Consider the following 20,267-nt stretch of genomic DNA (forward strand, 5'->3'; position numbering starts at 1 on the left):
AGAGAGAGAGAGAGAGAGAGTGGTATTAGAGAAGAGGAGCAGAGAAAAGAGGAAGAAGATTAGAAGGAAGAGGAGGAGGAGGAGGAAGGAAAAAAATAATCAATTTACAATGAAACAAGACAAAAACAATTGATTTTAAGCAGAGAAGAAAATATGTGAAGGAAAGATAAAAAGTGAAAAGGAAGACGATGATGAGCCAGAGAGAGAGAGAGAGAGAGAGAGAGAGAGAGAGAGAGAGAGAGAGAGAGAGAGAGAGAGAGAGAGAGAGAGAGAGGAATCTACACTTCGATTTTTCCTCTTAAGATCAAAACATTTCCTACATTTCTTAGCTTATTGTCCTTCACTCCGTTGATTTATTGTTGTCTTCTTCTTCCTCCTCCTCCTCCTCCTCTTCTTCTTCTTCTTCTTCTTCTTCTTCTTCTTCTTCTTCTTCTTCTTATTCTTTTATTCTTCTTTTTCTCTTCCTTTTATCGTCAATCTCTCTCAGTTTCTCATTTTATATTGTTGGTTCTTTAAAATAGCTTCTCCTTCCTCCTCCTCCTCCTCCTCCTCCTCCTCCTCCTCCTCCTCCTCCTCCTCCTCCTCCTCCTCCTCTCTGAATTCCTGGAAGCGAGGAAGACTTACCCATTCCATATTGATCCTTTTTGTTTTGCATTTTGCCTTAAATAAATACACTTTGTTTTTTTGTTTTTCATATATCTAATTCAGTAACTCTTTTTTTTCCTTCACTTCCTTCTTCCTTCCTCCCTTCTTTCCTTCCTTCCTTCTTTCTTTCCTATCTTCCTTTGTTTTTATCTTCCTTCCTTCCTTTCCTTTCCTTTCCTTACTTTTCAATTGCTTTCCCTTCCTATTTTCTTTCCTCTTCCTTTTTTCTTTCTTCCTTTCTGTCTTTCTTCCTTCTTTCTTTTATTCCTTCCTTCCTTCTTTCCTTCCTTTCTTTTCTCTTTCTTTCTTTTCTTTCTTTCTTTCTTTCCTTCGTACCTTCATTTCTTTCCTTCCTTCCTTTCTTTCTTTTTTCGTTCTTCCTTCTTTCTTCCTTCCCTCCTTGTTATTCAAACTTCCTTATCTGTTGTAGTTTTGTAAGTTTCTCTCTCTCTCTCTCTCTCTCTCTCTCTCTCTCTCTCTCTCTCTCTCTCTCTCTCTCTCTCTCTCTCTCTCTCTTAAACATTGCGTGACTGGTGAAATGTACATGTGTGTGTGTGTGTGTGTGTGTGTGTGTGTGTGTGTGTGTGTGTGTGTGTGTGAAAAGTACATGTGTATATATCATTCGCCAAACACTCAATACGAAACTAGCGTGAGGTCTTAACACACACACACACACACACACACACACACACACACACACACACTTGTTGAGGGTAACACCTGCTGTTGGGATTTGGGGATGGATTGTTGGGGGGGGGGTTGTGTGTTGTGGTAGGGAGGGAGGGTAGAGAGGGGATGCCACTTAGTTCATTTATTAGTTGTTTATTATGTCAAGTTAATGAATTACTGCGGAGTTAGTTAAGTAATAAGTTATTTGGTTAAGTTAGGTTAGTTTAAGTTAGGTTAGGTTAGGTTAAGTTAGGTTAAGTTGGGTTGTGTTGGGTTAGGTTAGGTTAGGTTAAGGCTGAAATTGGGTTAGGTTAGGTTAGTTTTAAGTTAGGTTAGGTTAGATTAGGTTAGGTTGGGTTAATTTGAAGTTAGGTTAGGTTGCGTTAGTTTAAGTTAGGTTAGGTTAGGTTACGTTACGTTAGTTTAAGTTAGGTTTGGTTGCGTTTGGTTAATCAGCAAGTTATTATCTTTTATCCACGAGGGGAAACTGGCCAAGGGCAACAAACAATATATAAAAAGCCCACTGGATCAATTAGTCAGTAAGTAGGTTAGTCAATAAGTTCCTTGATTAATTAGTAAGTTAGTTAATTAGATAGCTCATTCATTTGTTAGGTAGTTAGTGAGGCAATTCATTCTATTTAAATGCTTCTGTAATAATCAGTTAATCTCATAGTTAGACATGTAAAGAATGTCAAACACCACTCTCTTCCTTTCACTTCATTGTTACACCACTCCTCTGCTCTTAACCCCTTCAATACTGTGACACATTTTTACCTTGAGATCTGTGCACGATTAGACCATTTTATTGACATTAGGATGGGTCTATGGAGGTCAGAAGATTAATGGCCACAGTCTTCACTATTTTAATTCCCCACATGAGTTTCTGAAGCTGTATAAAAACATCAGACAGGAAGCAGAATGAATATGGAAAAGCGTCATGGTACTGAAGGGGCTAAAAGCAAGTGTCTCTTCTCGTGCATTACCACTGTGCCTCTGGGAACACTGATGAATTACCAATGAACGTCACACTTTGCCTCCCTGTTCGCCCTGGCTTATTCATCTTTATGGTGTTTGAAGGAGGAGGAAGACAGAGAGGTGAAGGAGGAGGAAAAGGAAGAGGAAGAGGAGGATCATCTTGTATTATTTATTTTTATGGTGTTTGAATTGATATTAAGAAGGAGGAGGAGGAGGAGGAGGGAAAGGAGGAGGAGTAGGAGGTTTAACACAATTTTTTTATACGAAAATGAACTAATAATGCTTGTTACATTACGTAAAGTTGAATACAGTGTCTATAGAAAAAGTAGTAGTAGTAGTAGTAGTAGTAGTAGTAGTAGTAGTAATTGTTGTTGTTCTCGTTATTTTGGTTAGTATTGTTGTTGCTAATGTTGCCGTTATTGTTTTAACATTGTAGAAGAATATAGGGAACGGAGTAACAGAGAGAGAATAAGCAGGTAAAAAGACGAATACCAGTAGAAAAATCAAAGATAAATGAAACAAAAGAAGAAAGAGAAGAAGAAGAGGAAGTAGAAGAAGAAAAGAAGAAGGAGGAGGAGAAGAAGAAAAAAAAAGAAAAAGAAAAAGAAGAAGGAGAAGAAGAAGAAAAGAAAAAGAAAAACAAGAAGAAGAAGAAAAGAAAGAAAAATAAAAAGAAGAAAGAGAATAAAAAAAAGAGAAGAAGAAGAAGAAGAAGAGGAAGAAGAAGTTAATTAAAGAACAAAGAATTAATATGAATACAGTAGTAGAAAAAGAAGAAAAAGGAAAACTAGAAAAAAACTGTTGGGAAATAAAATAAAAGAAAGGAAAAGAAAAAAAAGCAACGAGAGGAGGAGGAGGAGGAGGAGGAGGAGGAGGAGGAGGAAAAGAAAATAAACATCTTGAATTATAAAGTGTTTCCAGAACGGAGTAGCGTGAAGGAATTGATTGTGGGAACCTGTGCACGTGAGAGAGAGAGAGAGAGAGAGAGAGAGAGAGAGAGAGAGAGAGAGAGAGAGAGAGAGAGAGAGAGAGAGAGAGAGAGAGAGAGAGAGAGATAATGAGTGCATGTATGTCATTTTTGTTGTGGTTACAGTAGTGATAACAGCAAAAGGAGGAGGTGCAGGTGGAGGAGGAGAAAGAGGAGGAGGAGGAGGAGGAGGAGGAGGAGGAGGAGAGGAAGAGGAAGAGGAAGAGGAGGAGGAGGAGGAGGAGGAGGAGAAGGAGGAGGAGGAGGAGAAGGAGGAAGAGGAAGAGGAAGAGGAAGAGGAGGAGAAGGAGGAGGAGGAAGAAGAGGAGGAGGAGGAGAGAAGGAGGAGGAGGAGAAAGAAGATGAAAAACGATGACAAAACAAGAACAGTAACAAGAAGAAGAAAGATAAACGAAGAGGCTGAAGAAGAAGAAGAAGAAGAAGAAGAAGAAGAAGAAGAAGAAGAAGAAGAAGGAAAGAAAGAAAGAAAGGAAAGGAAGGGGAGGAAGTACCAAATGAGAATAAGGGAAAAAGGAAAATGCAATAGAAAATATAAAAAAAACATAATGATGATGATGATGATGAATAGAAAATGAAATAATGGATACAGAGGGAAAGGCAAAAAAAAAAAAAAAACTGATTAATGGAAGAATGGAATTAAAGACAATGAGAGAGAGAGAGAGAGAGAGAGAGAGAGAGAGAGAGAGAGAGAGAGAGAGAGAGAGAGAGAGAGAGAGAGAGAGAGAGAGGAGGGGGAATGATGAATAGTAAAAACAAAAAAAACGAACTGCAATGGCAACAAGAAACAACAAACACACACACACACACACACACACACACACACACACACACACACACACACACACACACACACACACACTCGCGCGCATTGGGAATGAGCGAGAAAGGAGGTCATGGTGAGGGTGACGATTTGCGAGGACTGACGTACAAACACTCCTCCCCCTCCAAGGGCTGGGCACCCACTGAAATCCAGGCCAGCCGCCAGAGGGAGCTGGATTATGGTGGTGGTGGTGGTGGTGGTGGCGGTGGTGGTATTCATAAAGATACATTTTTTTTGTTGAGGTTTAATTCATTTAATGTTTCTTAATTATTTTGTTATTTATTTGTTGTTTTGTTAAGTATTGTTATTGTTAGTTTTCATGTTTTCTTTTCTTTTCTTTTGTTTTTCGTTATGTTTTTTATAGAACAGAGAAAGAGAAGCTTACAACTTCTACTACACGAACAACAACAATAGTGGCAGTAATATTGGTACTGCTACTACTACTACTACTACTACTACTACTACTACTACTACTGCTACTACTACTACCACTGCTACCACTGCCACTACTACTACCACCACCACCACCACCACCACCACCACCACCACCACCACCACTACTGCTGCCACTACTACCACTACTACCACCACCACCACCACCACCACCACCACCACCACCACTGCTGCCACTGCCACTACTGCTGTTCACTACCACCACCACCACCACCACTGCTACCACCACCACTGCCACTGCCACCGCCACTACTACTACTACTACTACCTACCACTGCCACCACTACTAATGACCAGTAGCAATAATAATAATAATAATAATAATAATAATAATAATAATATTACCACTGTTACTGCCACTACTGTTGTTGTTCATGTTGCTACTACTGCTACTTCTTCATACACACACACACACACACACACACACACACACACACACACACACACACACACACACACACACACACACACACACACACACACACACCTAGCGTTCCCCTCTCTTCTAATGATCGATATGGAATTTTCAGCCTGCAGGAGGAGGACAAGTAGAAGGAGAAGGACAGGAGGAGGAGGAGGAGGAGGAGGAGGAGGAGGAGGAACAGGAGGAGGAGGAGGAGGAGGAGGCGTGTCAGTATATTCGTTCACTTTTCTTCCTCTTCTCTTTGCAATGGTTTGCGTGAGAATGAAGTGCAAAAGGTCTTCTTGTTTTTGTTCTGTTTGCATGATTGATATGGATAGGAAGAATGTAGTAGAAGCAGCAACAGTAGTAGTAGTAGTAGTAGTAGTAGTAGTAGTTGTTGTTGTTGTAGTAGCGGTAGTAGTAGTAGCAGTAGTAGAAGGAGTAGTAGTGGTAGCAGTAGCAGCAGTAGTAGTAGTAGTAGTAGTAGTAGTAGTAGTAGTAGTAGTAGTAGTAGTAGTAGTAGTAGTAGTAGTAGTAGTAGTAGTAGTAGTAGTAGTTGTTGTGCCTTCACACGGTACATTGATAAGGAGAAAGACAATAGCTTTGCGAAGGCCATGTATAGAAGTAGGGCGATTACTTTTGACAACCTAAGAGACAACAACAAGAGACAACACGAGAAGAATTAAATAGTATATGAAATGTGGAAGAAGAGAAAAGTCAGCGGAGGAACGTGATGGACAGATTAGAAAAAAATAAAATAAAAAGAGAGATAAGAAGCAAGATCAGAGAAGCACCGATACAAAGGCCAAGCTTCCCGACCTACACCTGACCTGACCTGACCTTCCCTGACCTGACCTGACAGTTTTTGGTCATTGTTAACCAGCAGACGACATAAGAAGAGATGATAAAGACTCGCTTCCGGCTGGTGTTGCGTCACGGTGTTGAGAAAAAAGACAGACTAGAAGATTGGTGTGTAAAGATGTTGAAGAGAAAAGCAGTTTCTTGTTTTTGTTTTCTTCACTTCATTTAAGAGAGAGGTTTCAAGACGTTTAACCTCTCCCTCCTTTTTTTTCTCTTTCTTTTCTTTTTCTTTTTCTTTTTCTTTTGCTAACTCTCTCGGACCTACAAGGAGACTGGCGATTAAGTGACCCTTTTTTTCTCGTCTTATGTTACCCTTGGCCAGTTTTCCTGTCTTACATAAAGAAAACCACGGGTCTGTTGGATGAGGTGAAGCTGCAGTGATGTCTGGTGCAACTTTCGTATGACAGAGAAGGATTATTTGCACCTTTAATCTTTGGCAGCTCCTTTGCTTGAACGAAAGGGCACATGCACGAGGAAAGCCATTATCTCTGGTGAAGATTTTTTTACAACTTACATAGCAGTCTACGGTACACATGCAGCAAAGTCATCCTAGGCGCTAACTAAACATGTAACTATTCTATAACTCATTTATTTGCTGATCCTTTTTTTTTTTTTTAATGTCTGAATAGCATTTGTATTTGATTTTCCACAAGCATTCATAGCTCCTGTAAACTTCAATCCACTTCTCTACAATCCGTTCCTCATGCTAGGCACCGTGACGTCACGACCACGCTGGTGTAGAGTGCAGACTCAGCACATTCTTAGATTAAATTTTGTCTCCATACCATACGCTCCGGTTTAACAGTACTGAAATGCATTTTTATCATGAATTTTAGGTGAGATTAAACGATTTTATAAACACAAGGAAAGTCAGTGGAGGTCAGAAGATTAATGACCAGAATCTTTACTGTTTTAATCTCCACATAAGTTTCTGAAGCTGTATAAAATCACCAAATAGTAAGCAGAATAAATATTAAAACGCGTCATGGCACTGAAGGGATTAACTGCACACTTCAAATCAGTACAGTTAACTTTTTCGTCCTCCACAGACATCGCACAAACCAAGATTTTGAACCGTACAGTTGAAATGGCACTGATAATTAATTCTTCATTGACTTGTTTGTTTGAATTGAGCGGAGAGAGCAAAAAGTGAGCGTGTGTAGCCTCCCTTGTTATTAGTCCTTGTCTCTCCTCTGTCTCTGCTGTCTACGATGTTCCAGAGAGAGAGAGAGAGAGAGAGAGAGAGAGAGAGAGAGAGAGAGAGAGAGAGAGAGAGAGAGAGAACATTGGGAGAACTGTTTTTTTTTTCGTAAGTGTTTCCTGAGTTTTTATTTATTTGTTATTGTTATTTTTTTGTGCGCATGTGAGAATTTCGTAATTGAAGTTTAATTGTTGTCGTTGTTGTTGTTGTTGTTGTTGTTGTTTTCTTCTTGTTCTCCTTGTTCTTGTTCTTGTTTTTTTCTTTTTCTTTTTCTTTTTCTTTTTTCTTCTTCTTCTTCTTCTTCTTCTTCTTCTTCTTCTTCTTCTTCTTCTTCTTCTTCTTCTTCTTCTTCTTCTTCTTCTTCTTCTTCTTCTTCTTCTTCTTCTTCTTCTTCTTCTTCTTCTTCTTCTTCTTCTTCTTCTTCTTCTTCTTCTTCTTCTTCTTCTTCTTCTTCTTCTCTTCTTCTTCTTCCTCCTCCTGCTCCTCCTCCTCCTCCTCCTCCTCCTCCTCCTCCTCCTCCTCCTCCTCCTCTTCACTCATAGAGGAGAGGATCAGTGTAAATAATGATTCGTCCTCTGACATCTCCTTTGTCGTACTCTACCTTACCAAGAGAGAGAGAGAGAGAGAGAGAGAGAGAGATTTAATAACCTTCTAGGAAGTCTTGTGTAATGTATTTAGTTGTCATTCGTCTTCCTCCTCCTCCTCCTCCTCCTCCTCCTCCTCCTCCTCCTCCTCCTCCTCCTCCTCCTCCTCCTCCTCCTCCTCCTTTTCCCTCTTAACACACCTGAAAACACACACACACACACACACACACACACACACACACACACACACACACACACACACACACACACACACACACCACCACCACCACCACCACCACCACCACCACCACCCCCGCAAGGCATTTATTCAGCAATTTCCTTTAGTTCACCTCTTTTTCTCGCTTTGTCCTTGAATATGAAAGAAATAAGCGATAAAAAATATGAACGAAAATTGAGGGCAAGTATGACGGACGAAGGTGGAAGGTCACGAAGTATCAGAGAGCATTGGGGAAGGAGCATTGGGGAGGGAATCGAAGGTCAGGAGCATGGCTGGAGCATTAAAGGAAGGTTAAGAGCATAGTGTGTTGGAAGTTTGAGAGAGAGAGAGAGAGAGAGAGAGAGAGAGAGAGAGAGAGAGAGAGAGAGAGAGAGAGAGAGAGAGAGAGAGAGCATATTCAAATCGTTTAAGTGAATATGGTTCATTATATTTTGCCAGTATAATTCTCTCTCTCTCTCTCTCTCTCTCTCTCTCTCATCACACACACACACACACACACACACACACACACACACACACACACATACACACACACACACACACACACACACACCTGCATATACCCACACACCTGCTTCCCCCAACACACCTTAATGAGTAGCAGTGGTGGTTGGTGGACAGGTGTGTGTGTGACGTCAGCAGCGGCCCTGTAATCGCAGGTAGGCACTCCTTATTGGTAACACTTGCAGGTAATACTTCAGGGAGCCTCTCAGTTGACCGCGTGACGTGACAGGGGAAGAGTGACACGTTTGGGGTGAAATTGGTGGGGTGTTTTTTTCTTCTTTATCGTTATTTTTTTTTTATGTATGTGCTTTTTCTTGGTCTTCGTGTGTGTGTGTGTGTGTGTGTGTGTGTGTTTTGTTCAGTTTTTTCAGCGTTTATTTTTTATTGTCTTATTTTTGTATTCCGTTTTTCTTAATCTTATTTCTATTCTTTGTGTTATTTTACTTTTCTTTTCGTCTTTTATCTGTCTTCGTTCTTTTTCTTCGTCTTTCGATCTTCCTTTTTTTCTTTTATTTTCTTCAATGCACAAGGGAAGAGTCAAAGATGAAAAAATTAATATAAAAAAAAGAAAGAAAGTAAAGGGTTGTTAATATTCTCTCTCTCTCTCTCTCTCTCTCTCTCTCTCTCTCTCTCTCTCTCTCTCTCTCTCTCTCTCTCTCTCTCTCTCTCTCTCTCTCTCTCTCTCTCTCTCTCTCTCTCTCTCTCTCTCTCTCTCTATCTATCTATCTATCTATCTATCTATCTATCTATCTATCTATCTCTGTTTACCTGTCTGTCTATATCTTCCATTTGTGTTCGTCTCCTTTATCTATCTGTCTTGCTGCCCTTCCATCTGCCTATCTGTGTGTATGCATGTATATTAATCCTCTCACAACACACAACATATTAACCACCAGATAACAGCAGAATCGATGCACAAATGAATGAATGAGTGAATGTATAAAGAGATCAGTATAATGCATGGTGTGGCTTCCCTTGTACATAATCATCAGTAAACACGGGGCTTACCTAACGTGCTATTAGAGTTCAGGATACCTCAGACAGACACCGGCCCCCTCCTGTATTCCTGGGAAAGACTAGAGAATTACTGAAGGTTTAAGCAGGGAGGGAGGATGGAGAGAGGGGATCAGAGGAGGAAGTAAAGAAGTAAGGAAGCAAAGGGAGAGGAAATTACATGATTCAGATTCTAGGATTAGAAGAGGAGGAGGAGGAAGAAGAAGAGAATGAGGGAGTTTAAACAGGAGAGGATGATGTAAAGAAAAAGAAGGGAATATATATGGCATTGTGAAGGTAGAAGAAGGGAAGGTATAGAAAATAAGGAAGGGAGGAAGAGATTACATGACTAAGACTAGAGAAGAAGGAAGAGAAGGAAGGAAGGAAGGGAAAAGAGATTACAAACTGGAAGATGGAAAAGGAAGAAAGGAAGTAAGGAAAGGGAGAAGAAATTATATGATTTGAATAAAACGAAGAAGAATAGACAGTTAAAAACAAGAGAAAATGGTGACCGATCAGAGAGAGAGAGAGAGAGAGAGAGAGAGAGAGAGAGAGAGAGAGAGAGAAACTAACAGGTAACATCTATTTCCCTATTCTGCTGAAAAAAAGACAAATAAACAAACAAATGGTAGAAAGAAAAAGCTTTACCCGAGAGAGAGAGAGAGAGAGAGAGAGAGAGAGAGAGAGAGAGAGAGAGAGAGAGAGAGAGAGAGAGCACAAGGTGACAAAATTCCTAACACCAAATATTGATTACTCCCCTACTCCCTCCCCACCTCTCACCTCTCCCTCCCCACCTCTCACCTCTCCCTCTCACCTCACCTCACTTCACCCCGCCACGTGCATTCCAGGGCGCGCGCGGAGTCATGAAAGGTGGGCGGGTCTTGGCAAGGAGGGGCGGAGGGGAGGGCGGGGGAATTCAGTGCCAACCCTTCGGGGGGGGGGGGAGGAAGGGGAGGCATAAGAGTGTAAATCCTACTTGAAAACATTGCCTCAGGAACCTTAGTAAACAAACTGGAATGCTAGAGAGAGAGAGAGAGAGAGAGAGAGAGAGAGAGAGAGAGAGAGAGAGACTGACTATAATTTAACTCTCTCTCTCTCTCTGAAGCTCGTTTCTTTTTTTTTTCCTTTTCTCATCCATTGTTTCCTTCATTCCTTCTTTCTCTTTTCTTTCCTTTCCTTTCTTTCTTCCTTACCGTCTTATATATATTTTCATCTTCCCTACGTTTAAACAGTCTTTTCTTGGTAGAGCGGATTAATTCTCTCTCTCTCTCTCTCTCTCTCTCTCTCTCTCTCTCTCTCTCTCTCTCTCTCTCTCTCTCTCGCAAAAGTTCAATCGATTTATTCCAATAATAATAGAGAGAGAGAGAGAGAGAGAGAGAGAGAGAGAGAGAGAGAGAGAGAGAGAGAAAACAGCAGTGTGTTTACGTGTTTCTAGCTATACGCACATAAATATTAGCGTGTGCGTGAGACTGAGTGTGTGTGTGTGTGTGTGTGTGTGTGTGTTATTTTATGAGCTTTTTTTGTTAAGGGTGTTTAATGCGAATCGACACACACACACACACACACACACACACACACACACACACACACACACACACACACACACACACACACACACACACACACACACACACGAATGAATAAAAGATATATAAAGAAAAAAAAAACGAAACCTAACAACTAAACCCAGATAAGTAGCGTCTAAAAACACCCAAAATACACTTAATGAACAGATCAACAAAATGAATAAGTCACCCATTTAATGAACCAAAGAAAACCCACGAACAGGGAAGTGACGAGAGTGGCGGTAAACTAACAAGAGAGTGAAAAAGTGACGTGATGATTGGAGAGAGAGAGAGAGAGAGAGAGAGAGAGAGAGAGAGAGAGTGCAGTGGAACCATGCGTGCTTTGTGGTCCGAGGGGTCTCCAAGTGCACGGGTTCGAATCCTGTCCACGGTCCGAGTGTGGTTCAGGGCAGGGGTTAGGGTTCCTCACTCGGGGCAACGGTGTCCTAGCGGGGGGGGGGCTTTGAGATAGGAGGTACCCCAAAAAGTATACCCTTTAAAAGAGAGAGAGAGAGAGAGAGAGAGAGAGAGAGAGAGAGAGAGAGAGAGAGAAAGTGGAAAGTTTGTGTATAAGAAATGAAATAAAGGCAGGAAAATACAAACGAAGGGAAAAAACATCATTTACGAGACAACCAGCAGGAAATCTTGTTGTCATTTAAATCTTCAGCGTAATAAATTTACCGTATATTTCACGACTTTCAGATAAAACGACCCTCAAATTTCAGTTTGACTAACCTCTTCAGTAGTGGAATGCATTTTTATCATGATCTTTTGGTGTGATTAAATGATTTTATTTACATTAGGATTGGTCTATGGATTTCAGAAGATTAATGGCCAGAGTCTTCACTAAGTATTTTATTCTGAAGCTGTATAAAATCGCCAAATAGTAACCAGAATAAATCAGAAAACACGTCCTGGTATTGAAGGAGTTTATGGTTTTAGGTGATATCGATAGCACAAGATAACACCCAAACTACCAAACCATCTGTTGTGAAGTTTGGGTCAGTGAGCACCAGACAACTGAGACGGTGAAATCTTGTTGTCATTTAAATCTTTGGAATGGTAAAGTTAAATTTCCAGAGGTTCAAGGTCAGCAGAGTTCACCCCATCAGTCATACTCCCCCTCATTTCTACTCGTGCACGCAAGAAGGGAACGGGGAAGGAGAAGAGCTGGAAGTATTCTAAAAAGCTCTACTCTTTCAACACAGCTATTTCTAAAGGCAACAGAGATGTCGTGCTGGTTCTTAAGACATTAAATCTCAAGCAATTTAACCAGAGGAGAATGGAATGGGAAGTATTTTAAAATGGTCTACTCTCTCAACACAACTATTTCACCCATCAATACTGTAAAAATCTTGTTCATTTATCACTAAAATCTTAAAAAATTCCTTAAGAAACCAGTGTAATATCAGCTAAAGGAGAATGGAGCTGGAGGTATTCTAAAACACTCTGCTCTCTCTCAACACAACTATTTCTGAGGGCTACACACATTGGGCCGGTTCTTAAGACTATTTCTCCTATCAGTACAGTCCATTTATCACCAGAATCTAAAACACTCAAGTAATTTAACGAGAAGAGGATAGAGCAGGAAGTATTCTAAAACGCTCTGCTCTCTCAACACAATTATTTCTAAGGGTCACACACACACACACACATTGGACCGGTTCTTAAGACTATTCTCCTATTAGTAATGTAGGAATCTTCTTTATCTCTCACTAGAACCTTATAAACATCCTTAAAAACATCCTTAAAGACTCATGTAATTTTAATCAGAGCCTTTTGAAAGTAGCGGAAGTGCAGCACAGTGTTTCAGAATAAGATCGACAGAGAGAGCGGGAGATGGCTATGGCCTGAGGGTGACACGAAGCTGGAAGGGGACCAAGGCAGTAGTTTGTGTCTTTCTGCTGTGACTTTACTTGGGAAATCATGAAAGTGCGTATCTGTGGGAGGAAGGGAGTCTGATTACGTATTTCTCTCTTTGTTAACTTTTTCCTTCAACTTTTCTTTATTCCTTCTAATCTTTCCCACGCTTCAGACCATTTCCTCTTCCTATCCTTGCTATAATTCTTAGATTGTGTAACTGCGTGTCTAGGAGGAATGGATTATGTATTTCTCTCTCTGTTATCTTTTTCTCCCAACCTCTCTTTATACCTTCAAATCTCTCTACCACATCTCAGCCCGTTTCCCTTTCCTATCCCTCTTAAAGTCTTACAATATGTGTCTGTGTGTCTGTAGGAGGAAGGGGAAGGAGAAAAGAGTGGTATTCTGTGTCTGTGTCTTTTTTTCCCTTCAGCCATAATTTTTCTTTACTCTTTCATCTAATCTTTAATCTCCCACTTGCTCATCTCTTCTTCCTAGCCAGCTATAACTCTTTCTCGGCGTGACGTAAGGAAAGCTGCAAGATATGAGAGTCTGTGTACACGTGGAAGTTTTTGTTACACTAAGGCATATGTGTTGTTGTTGTTGTTGTTGTTGTTGTTGTTGATGATGATGCGTGATTCCAAGTGTTGATGTGAGTCATCTGTGTTTGGTATAATGTTTATGAAGTAACTTTCTAATCATTATTTGTCCTCATTCTTAATATTGTTGCATACGTACATTCATTCATTCATACATACATACATACATACATACATACATACATACATACATACATACATACATACATACATGCATACATCATTGTCATCATCCTTCATTGTCATCATACATCATTGTCATCATCATACCGTACAACTTTTCCATTCAGTTCTGTTTACTTCCGTCTCTTCCAGGTTACTGTTCCTTAACCTCTCATCTCATACCTCTGTCTGTCTGATTCCGTCTGCCTCGCCTCCTCCGTCCTGCAGTGTGTAGGTGCACACTGCAGGCTGTGATGGGTTGTCATGCACGTCACGGTGAAGCGAGGGAGGACGGCAAAGCTTCACCAGCACCTGCCCTCCTACACGCCTTAGTGTTCTCGTAATTTGTGTTGTTGTGTTGCATCTTCCTCAATCCTGACTTAGCCTTTTCATTGCAGCGGTGCGAGGCGTGAGTCTTGGAGCTTCCTGCGGCGCCTCCTGTCTTTCGTGAGCCAGTGTCTCTCCACCACCACCACCACCACCACCACCACCACCACCACCAATACGCCCCACAGCTTACCATTCGGTTCACCTTGCCACACAACCTTTAAAAGAGGTGAGAAGATGTGTATGTTTGTTACTGAGTGACATCGCACGCCGCCACGAGGACCAGCACCCCAGGCCGCAGTGAGCGCCGCCTCGTCCTGCAGACGCCTGTGTGAAGGATGTGATCGCAGTGCATGGTGTTCAGTGAGGTAATGGTGGCGATGGGGCGTGACCTCGGTAAGGGCTGAGGTCCCCGCGGCTCGCTGCACCTCACGCCCCTGCCTGGCCACGTGACGATGCCCAAGGGCGGTTCACACGTCCCGGTGGCGTCTGCAACGGGCGTTAACGCGATGCTCCTGAGGAAAGTGAGGTCCCGCCCTTCGCTGCTGGTCACCTCCGCCAGATGGAGGACTCTCTGATTGCCCCTGCACGTTCCCCTGAGCGAAATGCAGGGCGCGGGCGGCGGGCGGAGGCAGGAACATTCCTCTGAAGAAGAAGACCTCCAGAACTCCTCCCGGCGCCCCTCTGACGCTGACGACGAGGAAAGCGTGAGCACCATGATGAGCGAGACGCCGCCCCAGCTGAGCCATCGCGATCCCGGCGACATGTTGGAGGTGTACGCCGACGGGGACTTTGAGGACGGGGAGGAGGAGGAGGAGGAGGAGGAGGAAGAGGACACCTTGGAGCTGGTGGTGGAGACGCTGACCGGCGACTCCTACCGCGTGAGGATCTCCCAGTGGGACACCGCGGCGAGTCTGAAGGAGCTGCTGTACCGCACGCAAGGTATTCTGACTATCCTTCCTTCCCTCCCTCCCTCCATACACACCTGTCACCTCCCTCAGGCAGCCACCACGGGCGACGCCAATATCCCTCTCACTTATTTGTTAACGTCCTTTTTCTGTCTCACTCTATTCGTATTTCTGGTGTCAGTCTTCTATTCATTCTGTCCTCCCTTCCCTCCCTCCATGCATACCCTTCCATCTTCCTCAGTCATCCACCCGTAGAGGCGCCAATACCTTCTTCACTTCTTTTCTGGAGAAGATTGAGCGTTCATTGCCTCTATTTGCATTTCTGTCCTCCCTTTCCTCTCCACAACACATCCTTCCATCTACCTCAATCATCAACTAAAGGAGACAACAATACATTCCTCACTTCCTTGCATTGATGTAGTCTTCATTTCTGTTCTCGATGTATTTTTTGTGTCTATACTCCTTAGTGCCTATATTTCTGGTGCCAATCTTCTGTTAGTATTCTAATCCCATCCTCTCCCTCAGGCATCCATCCCAGCCACCAGCACCTCATCCTGCGGGACCGCGAGTTGGTGGATGACGCGTGCCTCATCGACCAGCAGGTAGTGGACGGCTCGACGCTGCGGCTGGTGCTGGCAATCCACGGCGGCCCCATCAATGCACGCCGCCTGCCTACCCACGACGACCTGCTGCTGCGTGACTTTACCTTCGACGACAACAGGTGGAGGAATGAAGGAGGAGAGAAAAGGTTAAGGGTGAAGAAGAAGAGAAAAGGGATCAAGGGTGAAAGAAGGTGGAAAGAAAGTGTTAAGGGTGAAGGAAGGGAAGAGAAAGATTGAAATTAAAGGATTAAGGATGAAAAAAGGGGGAAAGAAAGGGTAGAAGAGGGGAAGAGGAAAGGGATCAAGGGTAAAATAAGGGATTAAGAAAAAAGGTGAGAAAGAGGGGAAGAGAAAATTATCATGGGTGAAAGTAAATGACTAGAGATGAAAGAAGTGGAGAAAAAAGGATTAAGGGTGAAGGAGAGGAAGAGAAAGAGGATCAAAGGTAGAAGTAAAGGATTAAAGATGAAAAAAGGGGTGAAAGAAAGGATTAAGGATGAGAAAGAAGGGGAAAGAAAATTATTAAGGGTGAAGGAAATGAGGAGTAAGAGGATCGAGGATGAAAATAAAGGATTCAGGGAGGAAAAAAGGAATGAAAAAATGGATTACAGGTGAAATGAAATAGGAAAAAAAAGGATTATTGCTTTGTCCTTTTTAAATCATGTGTGTGTGTGTGTGTGTGTGTGTGTGTGTGTGTGTGTGTGTGTGTGTGTGTGTGTTCTATATGATATTTTAAAATCCACATGATTCCTGTGTGTACTGCACTATAATCTGAAAAGGCATTAATTGAAGGTACACAGATTTCTAAGGTAATTTCCATGACTAGTAACAGATTATTGACATTTTTTACACCATAACCAGGAGAAACGTTCGTGAGAAATTGCGTAAGCATCTCTGTGGCTCTTGAAAATAGTCGTGCTGTGTTGCTTGCTGTGTTGCTTCTTTCACTACAACACTGGCACTCTGCAGTCCTCAGGGTGGCAGCGGACAGACCTTCACCTTCATTGTGTTCCACGACGACGAGAACGGAAACCTGAACTTTTACCGGGTCATAGAGAACCCCGACGGCTCCTACTCGCCCCTCAACGAGTCCTCATCTTCGGGCACCAAGTAAGAGAAAGAGAAAGAGAGAGAGAGAGAGAGAGAGAGAGAGAGAGAGAGAGAGAGAGAGAGAGAGAGAGAGAGATGCATCAAGGTACATAAAATACTCCATATATTGTCCTTCCTTATTGGAACCCTTTGTGAGTGACTTGAGGAGCGGCAGTGTCATTCATCGCACTCATGATGTCTAGTTGTTCACTGGAGAGTTTCCTGACTCATGTGGGGACGTGATTATATCTATGTTGACGTAAGAATGGGGGAGATTCTTGCCTTCTCTGTGTGAGCTTAGAACTGTGATGGAGAAACAGGTGAGGAGAAGGTTAGCCAGACTCTCAAGAGTGTATGTGTAATTCACCACTGTCACCTGCTGGTCACCCAGCCAGCCTTCCCCATTACGGATCGAGCTCAGAGCTCATAGACCGATCTTCGGATAGGACTGAGACCACAACACACTTCACACACCGGGAAAGCGAGGCCACAACCAATCGAGTTATATCCCGTACCTATTTACTGCTAGGTGAACAGGGGCCACACATTAAGAGGCTTGCCCATTTGGCTCGCCGCTTCCCGGGACTCGAACCCGGGTCCTCTCGATTGTGAGTCGAGCGTGCTAACCAGTACACTACGCGGTGTGTGTGTGTGTGTGTGTGTGTGTGTGTGTGTGTGTGTGTGTGTGTGTAAACCATGTCATGTCCACAGCGGGCGTGTCGGGGATGAGGAGGCTTCGGCGCTCAAGACGCAGCTGACGGAGGAGGAGAAGCGCACCATGGCCCGGATGGCTGACCTGCGGGTAGAGATGGACAAGCTCAGGCTGCGCAGCAAGGTACAGTGCAGGGGTGAGGGTGCACAGCAAGGCACAGTGTGGGAAGGCTAGTCAGTGTGGTGTGCGCGTCATGGAGGGCGGGGGCGGGGCATGCAGGATGGTCTTTGGTGGACTGCAGGGATGAACAATAAAGAAAATTGATTGTGATAGTTTTCGTATAGGATAATTAGTGTCATGACTCCCGGAGTCTTTGTTAGTGTGTGACTTGATGTCTTTATTAGCTTAGAATGAAACATACAGGTGTGTGGTGTAATGGTGCAGAGAGAGAGAGAGAGAGAGAGAGAGTGTCTTACATGGTCACACTTCCTTACAGAAGAAGAAGGACAAGAGGAAGGCGGTGGTGAGCAGCACCCACACGTCGCTCAACAGCAGCCTCAAGTCTGTGCCGGGTCGCTTGGAGGAGGTACTCACACCGCGCCTCGACCTGACGGAGATCTCAGGGCTCGCCGGAGGGGGCACCGCCCACACCACGCCGCGGAAACGAAGCCCCGTGAAGCGGTTAGCGACTGTGCGGCGCGGATCGCGGCCCACCACGCAGGAAAGAATGGAGCTTATGAAATCTAGCCACGGGCGACCCACCCTGCGTGAGCTGCCCACCGCCAACCCACCCGTGCCCGTCGACTTTTCTCGCCGGAAGCCCCTGGAGGCCATCCGCCCCCAGCTGATCGGTGGCCGCCTGGAGGCCGTTGAAGAGATGCTGGGGAGGGGAGAGAGTTCCGCGGAACATGGGGGCCGCGTTGCGACGGGCAGGCAACAGGAGGCGTGGCCCAGCAGGGACGCCCCTAACCCGCCACTGTACATGCTGCCCGAGGTGGTGTCCTCGGGCAAACACAAACGCTACGACAGGGACCGCCTCAACCATTCCCACAACCAGGAGCTGCTGCGGCCCGTGCGCCACACGGCGGGCCGCCGCCCCAAGACCTCGCCTGAGGTGCTGGAGCGGCGGCCTGGCACCCTACCTGACGCCTTGGGGGAGCGCATCATGCTGCGCGACACTGACGACCGTCTGCGGGAGCTGTGCTCCATCTTGGAGCCATCCCGCGGAGACTCGCGGCAGTCCAAGCTGCAGGGGAGCCCCCTTGCGGGTACTGGCCTGCCGCCCCTCAGCCTGTCCCACAGCTTCACGGGGATTGGTCCACCGCCCCGTACCCACAGGAGCAACTCTGTGTCCGTGTCCTTGGCGTCGCTCCGCACCCGCGGGGCCACACCTCCCTCCCCTGGTCAGGGCGCTCTGGTCACCTCAGGTTCCCGGGAGCAGCGGGACGCCCTGAGGGGTCTCATGCAGAGCCAGGGCGGGGGCGGCGCGTCGCGGCCTAACAGCGGCAGGATGGCGCTGCCACCAGCCGTGCTACCCCCTGTCACTCCCAAGCGCCGCAAGAATCGCCGCAAGCCACGCTGCGAGAAGTGTTCGCGGCGCCTCGGAGTGTCCAGTACGTACGAATGTCGGTGCGGCGGCCTGTTCTGCGCCCAGCACCGCTACTCCGAGACGCACACCTGCTCCTTCGACTACCGCACGGCGGGCCGCGCCATGCTGGCCCTGGCCAATCCCCTAGTGGCGCCCAACAGAGTGCCCAAGATATGAGGCCGCGACACCCCTGGAGAGAGAGAGAGAGAGAGAGAGAGAGAGAGAGAGAGAGAGAGAGAGAGAGAATGAGTGACTAACTATATTTTCATTGGTTTTGTAGCTTGGCTCTTTAGATACTTTAAACTATGTCAATTCTCTCTCTCTCTCTCTCTCTCTAAGCGCGGCGGCCCGGCCAGTATTACCCAGCAGGGATACCAACAGTGCAAAGCGTAGACACATTAGATCAACAGTCAACACACACAAAGGACTCGCTCACCAAGGCGACAAGACTTCACACAAACCCATAAGCAAGTGTATAACATGAAACGAGTGGTAGAGGCAGCCCAGGGATGGAGTTAAGTTGTGTTATACGTCAAGGGCACCTCACCTCGATTTGAACTTCCCGGTATTCCAAAGACGTGTTGGTTTGTTTATGCATTTGTGTATAATGAAAGCATTTTATTATTTTTGTTACTTCATATTCTTTTAAGTTAATAGCCAATTTATACAATATGTGTTTGGTTCGTGTGAAAGGCTCTTTTATTCGGTTAGGCTACCTATACATTTATTTCTCGCCCTCACGAATTCATGTGTTTTCCTCATACATACTCAATCATACAGAGGTTATTTATGCATTCCACAGAGTATATAATTTCATGTACCCTATTTCAAAGCAAACAGCTGTACTTTCATTTGTGTAGCCTACCACCTTGCTAGGCTACCCTACACTACTCTTAACTACTCACCATGGTTTGTTTTCATAAAAGACTAATTTACTCAGAGATTACATACATATATATTTCAATCAATGTATTTTATTATACCTTATTCGAAAACCATCATGTCTTATTTGTATTTATTAGCATAGTCTAGATTTATAATGTCTCGTGGGAAAGACACGCACAGCTGGCAGGCGAGTCACGTGATCATGATGGCTGGCAGTTTCCTGTAAGCAGTGAGAGGGGCAGGAATGTTGAAAGTGCTTTAGATTGCCTCTCTCTCTCTCTCTCTCTCTCTCTCTCTCTCTCTCTCTCTCTGTGTGTGTGTGTGTGTGTGTGTGTGCCTCCGTGCCGCATTCAACACACGGTCACCAACGCTCACTGGTTGATGAGTAAGTAGATTGTTTTATTGTTTGTTTTCAGTTTAATATTGTCATTATCGTCTTTGCCTTCTGTGTCTACTCTCTCAAATTCTCTCTTTTTTTTTCTTAACTTTATCTTTCGTTCACTTAAGTAATGCCTATTCATTTTATGCTTTTGGAATGCTGTTACCATTATCAAGTATTGAAGAATGAGAAGAAAACGAGCAAGAATGAAAAACGACAACTCGTAACAAGATTAAAAGAAATGTTGATAGTATTCTTGATTAAGTCAGGGTGTGTGTGTGTGTGTGTGTGTGTGTGTGTGTGTGTGTGTAGTCAAG

The 20,267-nt window shown here is 44.2% G+C and overlaps 2 protein-coding genes across 5 annotated transcripts in view; both read left to right on the forward strand.

The window, feature by feature from the left end:
* LOC123506902 (AN1-type zinc finger protein 4-like) overlaps nucleotides 1-19,650 on the forward strand; it is an 87,234-nt gene extending 67,584 nt beyond the window's left edge. For 2 of the 4 annotated variants that reach the window (XM_045259286.1, XM_045259284.1), the window contains exons 2-6: nucleotides 13,919-14,789; nucleotides 15,281-15,503; nucleotides 16,327-16,467; nucleotides 17,158-17,281; nucleotides 17,595-19,650. In XM_045259286.1, coding sequence (XP_045115221.1) covers nucleotides 14,453-14,789; nucleotides 15,281-15,503; nucleotides 16,327-16,467; nucleotides 17,158-17,281; nucleotides 17,595-18,863 — 2,094 coding nt within the window. In that variant the 5' untranslated portion in view covers nucleotides 13,919-14,452 and the 3' untranslated portion in view covers nucleotides 18,864-19,650. The remainder of the gene's footprint in view (nucleotides 1-13,918; nucleotides 14,790-15,280; nucleotides 15,504-16,326; nucleotides 16,468-17,157; nucleotides 17,282-17,594) is intronic. The other 2 variants (XM_045259287.1, XM_045259288.1) reach the window with 2 other exon arrangements.
* A 263-nt stretch (nucleotides 19,651-19,913) lies between these two features.
* Nucleotides 19,914-20,267, forward strand: part of LOC123506908 (bifunctional protein GlmU-like) — a 66,500-nt gene continuing 66,146 nt past the window's right edge. The window contains exon 1 of the mRNA XM_045259301.1: nucleotides 19,914-19,956. The gene's annotated coding sequence lies outside the window, so the exon portion shown is untranslated. The remainder of the gene's footprint in view (nucleotides 19,957-20,267) is intronic.

Source organism: Portunus trituberculatus, chromosome 21 (assembly GCF_017591435.1).
Source record: "Portunus trituberculatus isolate SZX2019 chromosome 21, ASM1759143v1, whole genome shotgun sequence".
Taxonomy (NCBI): Eukaryota; Metazoa; Arthropoda; class Malacostraca; order Decapoda; family Portunidae; genus Portunus; species Portunus trituberculatus.